At 50.3% G+C, this 13,075-nt stretch overlaps 1 protein-coding gene across 1 annotated transcript in view; it reads right to left on the bottom strand.

Moving 5' to 3' along the window:
* The window catches only part of TTC21B (tetratricopeptide repeat domain 21B), a 96,373-nt gene extending 85,037 nt beyond the window's left edge, over window positions 1-11,336 (bottom strand). Inside the window, exons 1-4 of the mRNA XM_077272802.1 lie at window positions 11,214-11,336; window positions 2,296-2,425; window positions 2,095-2,205; window positions 1,068-1,234 (exon numbers count right to left, since the gene is read on the bottom strand). Coding sequence (XP_077128917.1) covers window positions 1,068-1,234; window positions 2,095-2,205; window positions 2,296-2,425; window positions 11,214-11,246 — 441 coding nt within the window. The 5' untranslated portion in view covers window positions 11,247-11,336. The remainder of the gene's footprint in view (window positions 1-1,067; window positions 1,235-2,094; window positions 2,206-2,295; window positions 2,426-11,213) is intronic.
* Between the last annotated feature and the right edge of the window lie 1,739 nt (window positions 11,337-13,075).

Genomic DNA, 13,075 nt, shown 5'->3' with positions numbered 1-13,075 from the left:
CACCTAGGATCCGCGGTGGCTTGGCAGGGAGATCCTGAAGCTTTCCTCCTGTCCTGAGCGCTGCGGTGCTGCAGAGCCGCCAGCGCACTTCCTGGTCCAAGATGGCCGCCGAGAAGTGAGAAGGGCGCTTCTCGGGAGCGAGAAGCGCCCAGGGAGGGGGCGTGTCGTGGGCGGGCGGCGGCATGCATGTAGGCGGGCGCTGTAGTCCGACCCAGGCCTGGGAGCCGCCGAGCCCTCTCAGAAAGTAAACGCTGCCCAGCGGCTATAGAGCCGCACGCTGCCCCGCGGCTGCAGAGCCACCCGCTGCCCCGCGGCTGCAGAGCCGCACATTGTCCCGCGGCTGCAGGGCCGCATTTAGAAGAGAGTAAGGGGGGGCCCCCTGCTGCCAGCTCGTCGGTCCCCGCACTTACCTTGTGCGATGGGACCGATGCTCCATCCACCTTCACCATGATAGGGAGAGGGTGGAGAGCTACTGCCGCCATGTATCAGCCACTATATTCAGTGGTGGTGCAGTGGGCGGCTGCGCGGACGCCCTGTCAATTTGTCCGGCTGTGCCCTGGCTCCAGGAGACTTAGGTGGATGATTAGTCCCCATGGTCGCCTGAGAAGGATGGAAGGAGATCGGGACGCTAGGGAACCGTCGCCACACTGAAAGGTGAGCCAGGGCTGGCATCCATCGTTGCGGGAAAGGATACAGGAGGAACGCTCCGTGTACTTGCCCGTTGTTGGTGCGGGAGAGATCAGAGCTAAAAAATTTGCCTGTCGCTCCCTTCTTTCCGTTAAATCAAAAACAAAAAAAAAAATTGGTGGGGTCCTGAGGACCCAAGTGCCTCCTGAGACACTAAGTAAGAACTGGCTCTGGATTGTCCAGTCTGTGGGTGTATACTGCAGGGGAGGAGTTAATCTTTTGTGTGTGTTTAACTTAGTGTCCTCCTGGTGGCAGCAGCATAACACCCATTCGTCCTGTGTCCCCCAATGATACGTAGGAGAAATCTCACTTTATGACACTGGCATACTGCCCATTGAGTGTACGAGGGTATTGTTGCATTATGGCGCTGTGTTACTTACATCTCGGTCTCCGTTTGAGATCTTAATCATCCTGTCGACATACTCCCGCGCTTTGTCGTGACGCTCCACGTGCCACAGGAACAGCCCGGCGTAATATAAGGCTCTGGGCGCCGCAGTCTTTCGCTGCTCTTTCATCCTCGTTTCCAGATCCTGAATAGCTTCTCTGTCTGCACACAAGAAAAAGGAACTTTATTGTCTTTAGAGGCAAAAATATAATTACGGTAACTGTTTCAAATAAGAAATTGAAGATTATTATAATGTCAAGGGTTTCATTGTAGATTCCCAAAAATCCAGGTCCTTGTGAGGCTGTGTCCCAGAGGACCAGGCTGCTACACAAAGATGAATGTCCATCCTGATTATCTGTCATCTCATATTGGGTACGATATTGGACTGACTACATGACCGATAGGAACATTTTTCAGGTGTATTCTGTCTCTGCCCACCGTGCCTGACTGATGGCTGCAGCTTGTACTGAACAATGAGAGATCTCAGCAGGGAGAAGGGACACTGAGGAGCTGTTAATCAGGCAGGGCTAAACTTTATAGAGGATTATACAGCCATTCTGACATGGATTTTTAGAGGAAATACATCAACCTTATCAGGTCACATAGCGTTGCATACATTTCTGATATTAAAGAAATCAAAACGGCAATGTGTAAGCCTGAATTGAATATAATATCAAGGGAAAATAAAAAAAAGGAAATTATTTAAATTATTAATGCTGCTAAATAAAAAAATAAATGTGAAAAATATGGCAAAATTTCGGACGGGAGTAAAGTGTTTTTGCTGGGAGGAGAGGAAGGGGAAAGGGAAAGGAAGGAAAGAAGAAAGAATTTTATCTATTAAGCCATTGACCTTGGTATTTCTGCTAATTCACTTGGGGATCAGCTGCAATACTGCTCACATCCTATGACCACGAGTGGCGCTGTTTCCTTTTTAAAGTCCAGTTCCTAATTATTCAGTATGCAGCTCATTCATTTTCCACAGATGACCACTGATGAGACTATTAATTCGGGGTGAGGATTACCTGGGTGCGAGCTCTTCTTGTGCGCATAGATCAGGGCCATTAAAGCACTCAGAGACACATCCGCCTTGTCTTTCAGCGTTTCCAGTTCTCGGATGGACTCGGACACTTGATCTGCAAATAAAGAGAATAAAGCAAACATGGGTATAAAGAAGGGTTCACACAGAGAGGGTAAACCGGGAGTTTCAGCTAAAAACCCATTACCTTCCATTAACATCCCAAAGGCCCGGAAAAAGAGGAACACCGGATCATTACCAAACTCCTTCAGCCAATCATTAGCGGTCGCCTGCACATGGTGAAAGTACTTTTCCTGGCAGTAGTAATTGATTAATGCCTGAAAAGATGAAAGAATTACAATTGTAGGTGCTTTCTATATCTCCCCAAAAGAACATTTCCATAAAGTGTCATAAAAACACACAATGTTTACTCTTAGGCCACGTTCACACGTTCAGTATTTGGTCAGTATTTTACATCAGTATTTGTAAGCGAAAACCAGGAGTGGAACAATCAGAGGGAAAGTATCATAGAAACCCGTCACCACTTCTGGATTTATCACCCACTCCTGGATTTGGTTTACTGACCAAATACTGAACGTGGCCTTACAAGGGATTCTGGGGAAACACATGCTAAGAGGAAAGGTGTGAACACAGCTGTAGGCTGCATCCCGCACAAGATCGATGGCCGTTACTACTGATGAGCAAAGTGCCCCCTACTCGAGTTTGCATCTGCTGTTCGGGTACTCACCGGGTCTCGCGGGTGCTCCAGTGACATGATCAAGTCCCTACCCGTGTAGGTCAGGCAATTCTTGCATGTTTTTTGGCTAATAGCTGCAAAACATGTGGAGCAAGGACTCAACCATGTCGCTCGAGCACCCACAAGACTCGGTGTGTACCCGATGCAAACTCGAGTAGCGAGCACTTTCGCTCATCACTACCCATTACTGCTCTTCTGGGGATCTACACTCTCTCTCCGCCAGAAGATGGTGTCCTAGGGCTACACCTCTGTACGGACCGCCCTGGTGCAGCAGAAGTGATGCCTAGGCCCCTGCAGAATTCTGCTAGAAGCCACAGGAACATCCAGAGACAAATCATATGGATTCTGACACAGATTTAGAATGAGCTATATAAAAACAAGAAAACCCACTGCACTCCGCCTGTACAGTTGGCATTAATCGATTGGCAGGAACCAGTCCATTGACCACTCCAGTAATCTGCGGCTGCTGGACGGTAGCCCTGAGAACAGCCTCTTTCATGACGGCATTGGCGGCTCTCCTTTTCATTACCCGGCCTGGTGCGATGCATTTGCGCCAAAGTTTGTGAGGTTTTAAGAACATTAATGCTGGTACTGCCCTGTATGTATAAAACATATCTTGGGATTGTAGTGCTACAAACATTTTTGGTGGGGTGACACATAAACATTAAAAAAAAAAAAATGATCTGACCCAGATGGCATCTGAGGGCTGACCTTTATTTCACTGACCTCTAGACTCGTATTGGAAAGTTTGATATGTGACAACGATCAAAAAAGGAGATTTTTGTTTACTTACCGTAAAATCTTTTTCTCCGAGCCAATCATTGGGGGACACAGACCGTGGGTGTTATGCTGCTGCCACTAGGAGGACACTAAGTGATACAAAGAAAGTTAGCTCCTCCCCTGCAGTATACACCCTCCTGCTGGCCCTCAGCTAACCAGTTCGGTGCAAAAAGCAGTAGGAGATCAGTAACAACATATTAGCTTACAGCATGTCATATTATATATGAGAGTATAGCATATCGGATTGTAAAAAACAAGCATAAGCCAATACTAGGGTGGGAGCTGTGTCCCCCAATGATTGGCTCGGAGAAAAAGATTTTACGGTAAGTAAACAAAAATCTCCTTTTCTCCTACGCCTCATTGGGGGACACAGACCGTGGGACGTACCAAAGCAGTCCCTGGGTGGGGACAACGTCAGATCAGGCTCTGTGTAACTGCTACTTACGAGTGCGCCACCGCGGCCTGCAGAGTCCGCCTACCCAGAGTCACATCTGTGGAAGTCTGGGAATTATAATGCTTCAAGGATGCATGCGGACTGGACGAATCCGCAAACGTGCAGGCGTGTCTTGTTGACGCCTGGTGCCTGGAACCCACGATAGACGGGGAGATAGGCTGTCATCTAACACGGAAGGACTACTGGATGGTGAAAGAATACACCAGGCTAAATGGCCGATGGAGACGGCCAAACCCTTCCTGTAAAAGTCAGGAAGCCTTCCTCTTACCGGTAGGAAACCCAAGATACAGTGTCCAACCTTCGGAAGGACGCCATCCTCAAGACATACCTACTTAGAGCACTTGCTCTGTCCGGAATATGGGGACCTCATTCCATTTTGTGGAGTGGTGCCCAAAGAGATGAGGGAGGAACTATGCCCTCATGACAGTAGTAATACAATACCACCTTGGAACTAGGGACAGGGAAGGCTTGAGGACAACCTGCCTTGAAGGAAATAAGAGAAAAAAATCTGAAAAGACCCGTTAGCACCGAAGACTCGTCAGAATGAGGATATCGCCGAGAGAAAAGGGGGCAACCTTCCCTAAGAGAATAGATCCCAGTGATCTAACGGTATGCAAAAGGGAAGAATTACATGTGAAAAACATCCTGCGAGGTGGTCCCTACTTGCAGTTTTGTTGCAGAAATACAGAAAGCTACCAGCTCCGCAAGCGAACTGACGTGGTCAGTACGGATTTCCGAGGATCACTGGGGCCCTTTCTGCTTCTGAAAAGCTTTCGGAAGTGGAAACTGGTACCACGGAATAACCGGAGCATGCAGTGCGAAGGCTCCTGGATCTCGAGGCCGAACAACCAACTCCAGTACACCGGCGATCAGTCAGGACGCCATCCGAGCTACAACTGTAGAGCTCCAGTGAAGGCGGGTCTGATGGAATACTTCCGGTGAAGTTCCCACTCACTTGAGGTGAAACCCTGACGGCTAAATATGTTCGCAGCCCAGAGTTCTACTTCTGGGATATGAACTGCCAAGATCACCGAGTGATAGATCTCGGCCCATGTGAGGTACTTTGGCCATGGTGCTTGAACGTGGGTACTCGCTAGATGATTGACGTATGACAGCCGTGGCGTTGTCCAATTGAATTCGGATGGGTTGACCCGCCATAAGGAGTGGACCTACTATAGGACTACCCTTGAGATCTCCAGAGCAATGATCGGGAGAAGAGGACTGGCATTGGAAGTTACTAGTAACCATGGAACCGGGAGAAAAAACTCCGGATGAAGAAGGAGCTCAGAGACTATCGTCTGAAAAGCTGCTTGACTTGCTGAAAACTAACGAAGCAAAGGAAACTGTTTCCATTGTCGTCTCCGTTTTTTTTTTTGGAACCCTCCCAGTAAATTAAATGAAATGAGGGGGGGGAGTGAGCAAGAGCGCGAGCTCCCTGTTGAAAAAACCATGACCTTGTCTGGAGGGAGATTTACCACCCTTCTGGAAGAATACTGGATCATCCTCAAAAAAGGATATCTGTTGGGCTGGAAATGAGGAGTTGTCTAAGTCTAGCCACCAGCCCAGGTGAGAGGGTATCGCAAGTGATATAGACGACTTAGGGTAGTCCTGCAAGGGTGGGTAAACAGTCGGTCAAACAGGATAGGACGACCACGCCTCTAGGTGCAAGATGACAGCCACCATGACCCTTGCGAACACCCTGGATGCGGTAGCAAGGCCGAAGAACAAGGTCGTGACCTAAATGCTGTTCACGAATGGAAAAGCAAAAGGAATTTTTGAAGAGGTTAGGCATCCCGAATGTCGATGGATGCCCGAAATTGCACCTTTTTTGTTGAAGTAATGGCTGAGCGGATGAAACTCCATTCGAAGAAGAACCTTGTGAAAAGATTGTTAGAAGTTTGAGGTCCGGAATCGGTCCTACTTATCGTTCCACCTCTTAGTAACCAAGATCCCTTAGATCTAGACTGTCCTGGACAACCCTTTCATTGTTGGTCGGGGCTGCGGAAACGTACGATTGTTCGTTAGTCTCCCGCTCAAAAATATGATTGACCAGCTGAACTGTCTTCAGGAAAGGGATCAGGAAAGGGATACTGGTGTGAATCGAAGTAGTTAAGGGCTCTAGCATCCATGCGGCGGATAGGGAGATTAAAGGGCTGGACCCGTAGCTGCCAAACGGAACAAACCAGATGTGCTATTTGACAGATCGTGGCATTTTTAATTGAGGACATATCGGGCAGGGATACTGGTAGGTAAACCACAGGAGATTGTACCCGGTTAATCTGCCGAGTGGCAGAATGCGCCGCTGCTTCCAGCAGGTCATTGCAGAGTTAAAAATTAGGAGCCTCGATCCACCATCCTCTTAACAAGGAAGTGGAGAGGGAAATACGCCTACTTGCATCTTCTGTTAAATAGTGGTGATGCAGAGGGGGGTGCTCAGACGCCCGAAAAAAGGGATGCCTCTGTACATCCACAGAGTGCAAGTCTCCGGGTGGACAGGACAGGCTGTCTGGCGTTAGGCCTGGACCTTCGAGTGCCCGTCTGTTGATGGTGTGGGGAGACCGGCGCCCTTTAAAGTGCCTGTCGCCGTTAAAAATCAGACCAGGCATAGCGTCCCACGTAGAGGCTTCTGTCCAGTGAATCGCATATCCGGACTGGATGGCAAAAGCTCTACGAGGGAGTTTAGGCTGAGGGAACTAGTTACACTGGGATAAACTGGGATCAGCGGCAGAGGGCTCCTCATTTATGACCAGTTTCGGATTGGTCATGGTGTCCTCAAGACCAGGGAATACTGGTCGTGTGCCGTTAAGACCAGGGAAAACTGGTCGTGTGCCTTTAAGACCAGGGAATACTGGTCGTGTGCCTTTAAGACCAGGGAATACTGGTCGTCTGCCTTTAAGACCAGGGATTACTGGTCGAGTGGCTTTAAGACCAGAGAATGCTGGTCGTGTGCCTTTAAGACCAGGGAATACTGGTCGTGCGCCATTAAGACCAGGGAATACTGGTCGTGTGCCTTTAAAACCAGGGAAAACTGGACGTGTGCCTTTAAAACCCGGGAATTCTGGTCACGCGCCCTTAAGACCAGGGAATACTGGTCACGTGCCTGTAAGACCAGGGAATACTGGTCACGTGCCTTTAAGACCAGGGGATACTGGTCACGTACCCTTAAGACCAGGGGATACTGGTCACGTACCCTTAAGACCAGGGAATACTGGTCACGTGCCTTTAAGACCAGGGAATACTGGTCACGTGCCTTTAAGACCAGGAAATACTGGTCACGTGCCTTTAAGACCAGGAAATACTGGTCACGTGCCTTTAAGACCAGAGAATACTGGTCGTGTGACTTTAAGACCAGGAATACTGGTCATGCGGGTTAGGTAAAATCTCGCAGCGAGCGAGAAGCGCCAATTTAGGGGGCGGAGCTACAGGCACGACATGGGCGGAGCCTCGAAACTTCCATGATAGGCCCCAGCCGGGGCGTAAATTTCTGCAGCCGGCGTCAGCGTAAAAGTTAGGGGTGGTCACCCGTTGCTCGAGAAAATTGAGCGCTTCTGCGTCAGGCGCTAAGCGCCAGGAAAAAAAGGCTAAGCCGCCTTGAGGCGACACAGTGCGCTTTTGTACTACACATCGGCCGAAGCCGGGAGCAAAATTTGTTAGCCGACTGGAGCGTTACCTCAGGGAGGTGGCCACAGGGAAGTCTGAGACTGCCTGTCAATATCCCGCTGCAGAAGCCCATTGCTGGCAGAATCCACTTACCAACGGTGCGCGTCCCGGCATGGAGCCGCCGCGGATGTCGGGTATTGCAGCGTGGACGGTGCAGGGATAGAGAGATAAACCTCAATCCATCATCCCTTTGTTAGGGAGGTGGAGAGGAACCGTCCGCCTCCTTGTCCGCTTTCACAGTGGTGGAGGAGGCTGCCCGGACCATGGAGGGGGGCTTCTGTACATCCACGAAGTTCAGCCCATCGGGACCATGAAAGCACCTCCGCTCCTGAAAAGGATTTCAACTGCGGCCTAGTCCGGCTGCAAAAGCCGGGGACTAAATTTATGGAGCCTGCCGGTGGAGCGCGTCGGCGGGCCGCGCGCCGAATGATTGCCGCTGGCGTACTGGCCAGTGGCACCCCCAGGACCGCATCTTCCAGGCAGGCAGCGTGAGGAAGCAAGGCCCCCGAGATCTGCAGGGCGCCTCTCGTCCCAGACGAGAAGCGCCGATCTAGGGGGGCGGGGTTACGGCCGTGGGAGGGATCTGCCCACTGCGGCCTACTCCAGCTGAAAAGCCGGGGACTAAATTTCCAGCCTGCCTGGGGATGCGCGGCGGCCGCAACAGAGCGACGCTAACCGCCGCAGTTCCCGACCGCCGGCGCCTGTCCCCAGGGGCTCTGCCGCAAGTACTGCCGGCGCCTACCCCATAGAGGCCACTGCGGCCTACTCCGGCTGAAGAAGCCGGGGACTAAATTTATGGGCCCTGCCGACGATGTGCGGCGGCGGCCGCGACGGAGCGCCGCCGAGCACCGGTCGGCGGTGCCTCTCCCTGGGGACCCAGACTGCATCGCTGCCGCTGAGGGGGAGCAGGGGGGAGTCCCCAGAAGGTACTTACAGCCGCCATCCCGGATCTCACAGGTCTGCTGGGCGCTTCTGTGAGTCTGTAAGCTCAATCCATGCACCCTGGATGGGGATGGAGAGGCCCCTGATGCATCTCTGTAGCAGAGGGGGGCTGCGGCACAACATCCCCTCCGGACTGCCTACGTCTCCAAATTACATCGCTGTAATGCAGGGTCCTGGAGGGGGTTGGGGGAAATCGGGACCAAAAAAGGAACCGTTGCCCTGGCGCAAACTTTTTTCGTGCGCCATACGTCGCAGGAGAGGGACGGGGAGGTATACTCGCCGTGCTCGCCTGTTGTTGGTTCGGGGGAGAGCGGACCTTATGAAAAAAAGGACCCGTCGCCCCCTTCACTCCGTTAAATAAAAAATTAAAAATTTACATAAAATTAAAAAATCAAAAATTAAAACAAAGATGGGGTCTGGGAAAAAAGACCCAAGTGCCTCCTAAGACACTAAGCAAGAACTGGTTAGCTGAGGGCCAGCAGGAGGGTGTATACTGCAGGGGAGGAGCTAACTTTCTTTGTATCACTTAGTGTCCTCCTAGTGGCAGCAGCATAACACCCACGGTCTGTGTCCCCCAATGAGGCGTAGGAGAAATGGACAAGTTTTTTTTTTTCTTTTTTTACAGGCACAAAAAAAATTATATATATATTTCATTCAGACGTCCATTTTATATTTTGAATAGAACATGTACCTGCTATAGTCTATGGCGTTATCTGTATGTTCACATATACATAGGAATGTGGATAACACCATAGACTATAACGAGCACACGCTCTATCCAAAAACAAAGCGGACGTGTGAACGAGGCGCTAGACGGCCGTACATCTTGGTCCATGTACAGACTGCAATGCGTGGACTGATTAGAACTCAGGCACCTGATAGGTGTATATGGATGGGGCTGCGGTCAGGTGAGGAGACCTGTGGTCAGACCTGGGTGTATATGGCCCGAGAATGATGTCACCCCCTGGGGGTGTAGGCCCGAGGTCCGCGACACTGGACATAACAGAGTTCTGCCAACACCACACAGGAGACGCCGCGGCCTTCACCAGAGGATCACTGCAGGTAAGAGAAGCCGGATCTGTGACAACCCGCTGCCCCAAAAAAGGGACGAAAAAAGGGTGAAAAAAATACACCACAACAATAGAGACTACCCTCCACCTGATTCTTAGCGGTTTCCTTGCATTTCTCATGGCTTTGCAAAAAAAAAAAAAAAACATTGCAGCCCTCCCAACAACATTCCCTGTCAGCCCCCTCCCAACGTCAGCCCCCTCCCAACGTCAGCCCCCTCCCAACAACATTCCCTGTCAGCCCCCTCCCAACGTCAGCCCCCTCCCAACGTCAGCCCCCCTCAGCGTCAGCCCCTTCAACATTCTATATCAGCCCCCACAACATTCCTCGTCAGCCCCCTCCCCAACGTCAGCCCAACATTCCCCATCAGCCCCCTCCCTGTCAGCCCCCAACATTCCCCATCAGCCCCCCAACATTCTATATCAGCCCCCCCAACATTCCCCGCCAGCCCCCTCCCCAACGTCAGCCCCAACATTCCACATCAGCCCCCTCCCCAACGTCAGCCCCCCAACATTCCCAGTCAGCCCCCTCCCCAACGTCAGCCCCCCAATATTCCCCATCAGCCCTCTCACATTCCCCGTCAGCCCCAATGTCAGCCCTCTCCCCAACGTCAGCCCCCCAATATCCCCCTTCAGCCCCCCAACATTCCCCGCCAGCCCCGATGTCAGCCCTCTCCCCAACGTCAGCCCCCCAACATTCCCTGTCAGCCCCCCAATATCCCCCTTCAGCCCCCTCCCAAACGTCAGCCCCCCCAACATTCCCCGCCAGCCTTGATGTCAGTCCCCCAATATTCCCCGTCAGCCCCTCCCCAACGTCAGCCCCCCAACATTCCCCATCAGCCCAACGTCAGCCCCCCAACATTCCCCATCAGCCCAACGTCAGCCCCCCAATATTCCCTGTCAGCCCCTCCCCAACGTCAGCCCCCAACATTCCCTGTCAGCCCCTCCCAACGTCAGCCCCCAACATTCCCTGTCAGCCCCTCCCAATGTCAGCCCCCAACATTCCCGGTCAGCCCCTCCCAACATCAGCCCCCAACACTTCCCATCAGCCCCTCCCCAAGATCAGCCCCCAACACTTCCCGTCAGCCCCCCCAACATTCCCCGTCAGCCCCCTCCCCAACGTCAGCCCCTCCCCAAGATCAGCCCCCAACACTTCTTGTCAGCCCCCCAATATTCTCAGTCAGCCCCCTCCACGTTCGTCGTCAGTCAATAATGGATTTTGACACACTTTCGGCCTTCGGTACATTTCTGACTCCTTTCACTCTCTGAATTATGTTTTTTTCCTGCCATAAGTTTTCCTAAACGACAGAAAATAAATAAAATAATAATATACTGGTGAGAAAACCAGCCGGCCCCGACCTCTCTCACTCGTATGTGACAGTCGATACGGGCTGATAATAAACGCATATTTGCTCTTATTCAGTCGTCATCTACACTACAGCACAGTAAGTCGCAGCCGCTCCCACCTGAGCACTGGAGGCGGCAGCATCTGCAGCCATGTTCCCGGAATGCCCGGATGCTGCCTCTCTCTCCTCAGCGGGCAGACACCGCTGAGAATAGGACCAGTCCTGTAACCCCGCCCACCGGAAGTAACTTGTGCTCGGAGCCCTTAGAAGGAGACAACATTTACGTCATGACGTCACCAGTACGTTACCTCCTCTCATGGCCAGTATAATCATTTCTGAACACTAGAGGGAAAGCAAGGCATATATTAGACGTTGTAAAATGTCGCTCCTTGCGGTGTGCCGGAAGTGAGTATTAACCATTAGGTGCCGTTGACAGCAGTATTTTAATAAATGGGAGGCGCGCAGGTGATAAAGCGCAGTGCGCACCAGCGGGAGAGAAGGAACAGCTCAGGAAGAGACAGATACAAAGTTACACCCTGGATTTCCGCTAACTCGCTCTGCAGCGAGACATTGGGGACAGAAATGCCGCAAAGGTGGCGACCCCTTAACTCTTTGGGCAGTTTTTTTGTTTTTGTGCTGTTGTTATTCTTGGCCCCAAAGTATTTGCATTTAAAGGGAACCTGAAACAACGCTATTAACCTGCAAATATGGGGTTAATCTGCCGGCCAACGGCGTTCTGTCCGTGTCTGGCGCCCGCTCTTACCGAGCGCGGCCGGGAGGAAATTAGCTTTATTGCCCGGTAGTGTTCTCGTTCTGTGTATAGAGCAGTGACTGACAGCCGGCCGGCCCTAATGATGAGCTGCTGTCAGTCAGGGCCGGGGCGCGGTCACAGCGGCACCTCTCTACTCCGAGCGCTGCCGGGGGGAGTAAAGTTAATTGCCGGCGCTGAGCAGGGTCACAAATCGATTAATACTGGTTAATAGTATTTTTTTCAGGTGATGGATTCCCTTTAACCCCTTCACACCGCAGCCCTTTTTCGTTTTTACATTTGTTTTTCGTTCCTCTTTTTCCCAGAGCCATAACTTTTTTTATTTTTCCATCATTATGGCCATGTGAGGGCTTGTTTTTTTTTTTTTGCGGGACGAGTTGTACTTTTGAACGACACCATTGGTTTTAACATATCGTGTAGCCAAAAACGGGGTAAAAAAGTATGGTGAAATTGCAAAAAAAAAACTGCAACTCCACAACTGTTTTTTGGATTTTTTTTTTTACCATGTTCACCAAATGCCAAAACCGACCTGCCATTACGATTCTCCAGGTAATTGCGAGTTCATAGACCGCAAACATGTCTAGGTTCTTTTTTTTATTTTAGTGGTGAAAAAAAAAAATCCAAAATTTGTGTGTGTGTGTGTGTGTATATATGTGTATGTATATGTATGTATGTATGTATGTATGTATGTATGTATGTATATGTATATATATATATATATATATATATATATATATATATATATATATATATATATATATATATATATAATCGTGCAATTTTCCGATACCCGTTTGGTGCAGATAAGATCTTTTGATCGCCCGCTATTGCATTTTAATTAATGTTGCAGCAACCAAAAAACCTAATTATGGGTTTGGATTTTTTTTCTCATTATGCCATTTAGCAATCAGGTTAATGCTTTTTTTATATTAATAGATCGGGCTATTCTGAATGCGGCGATACCAAATATGTGTGGGGATTTTTTTTGTTTGTTTTTTTACTGCTTTATTTTGAATGGGGCGAAAGGGGGGGTGATATGAACTTTTTTTTAATTTATTTTATTTTATTTTTTTTACTTTTGGCATGCTTCAATAGTCTCCATGGGAGACTAGAAGCTGCCATAACCCGATCTGCTCTGCTACATACAGGCGATGATCAGATTGCCTCTATGTAGCTGAATTATTCATTTGCTATGAGTGCCGACCACCGGGCG

This window comes from Ranitomeya variabilis, chromosome 7, assembly GCF_051348905.1.
Source record: "Ranitomeya variabilis isolate aRanVar5 chromosome 7, aRanVar5.hap1, whole genome shotgun sequence".
Lineage (NCBI taxonomy): Eukaryota > Metazoa > Chordata > Amphibia > Anura > Dendrobatidae > Ranitomeya > Ranitomeya variabilis.
This window is presented reverse-complemented; position numbering and strand designations above follow the sequence as displayed.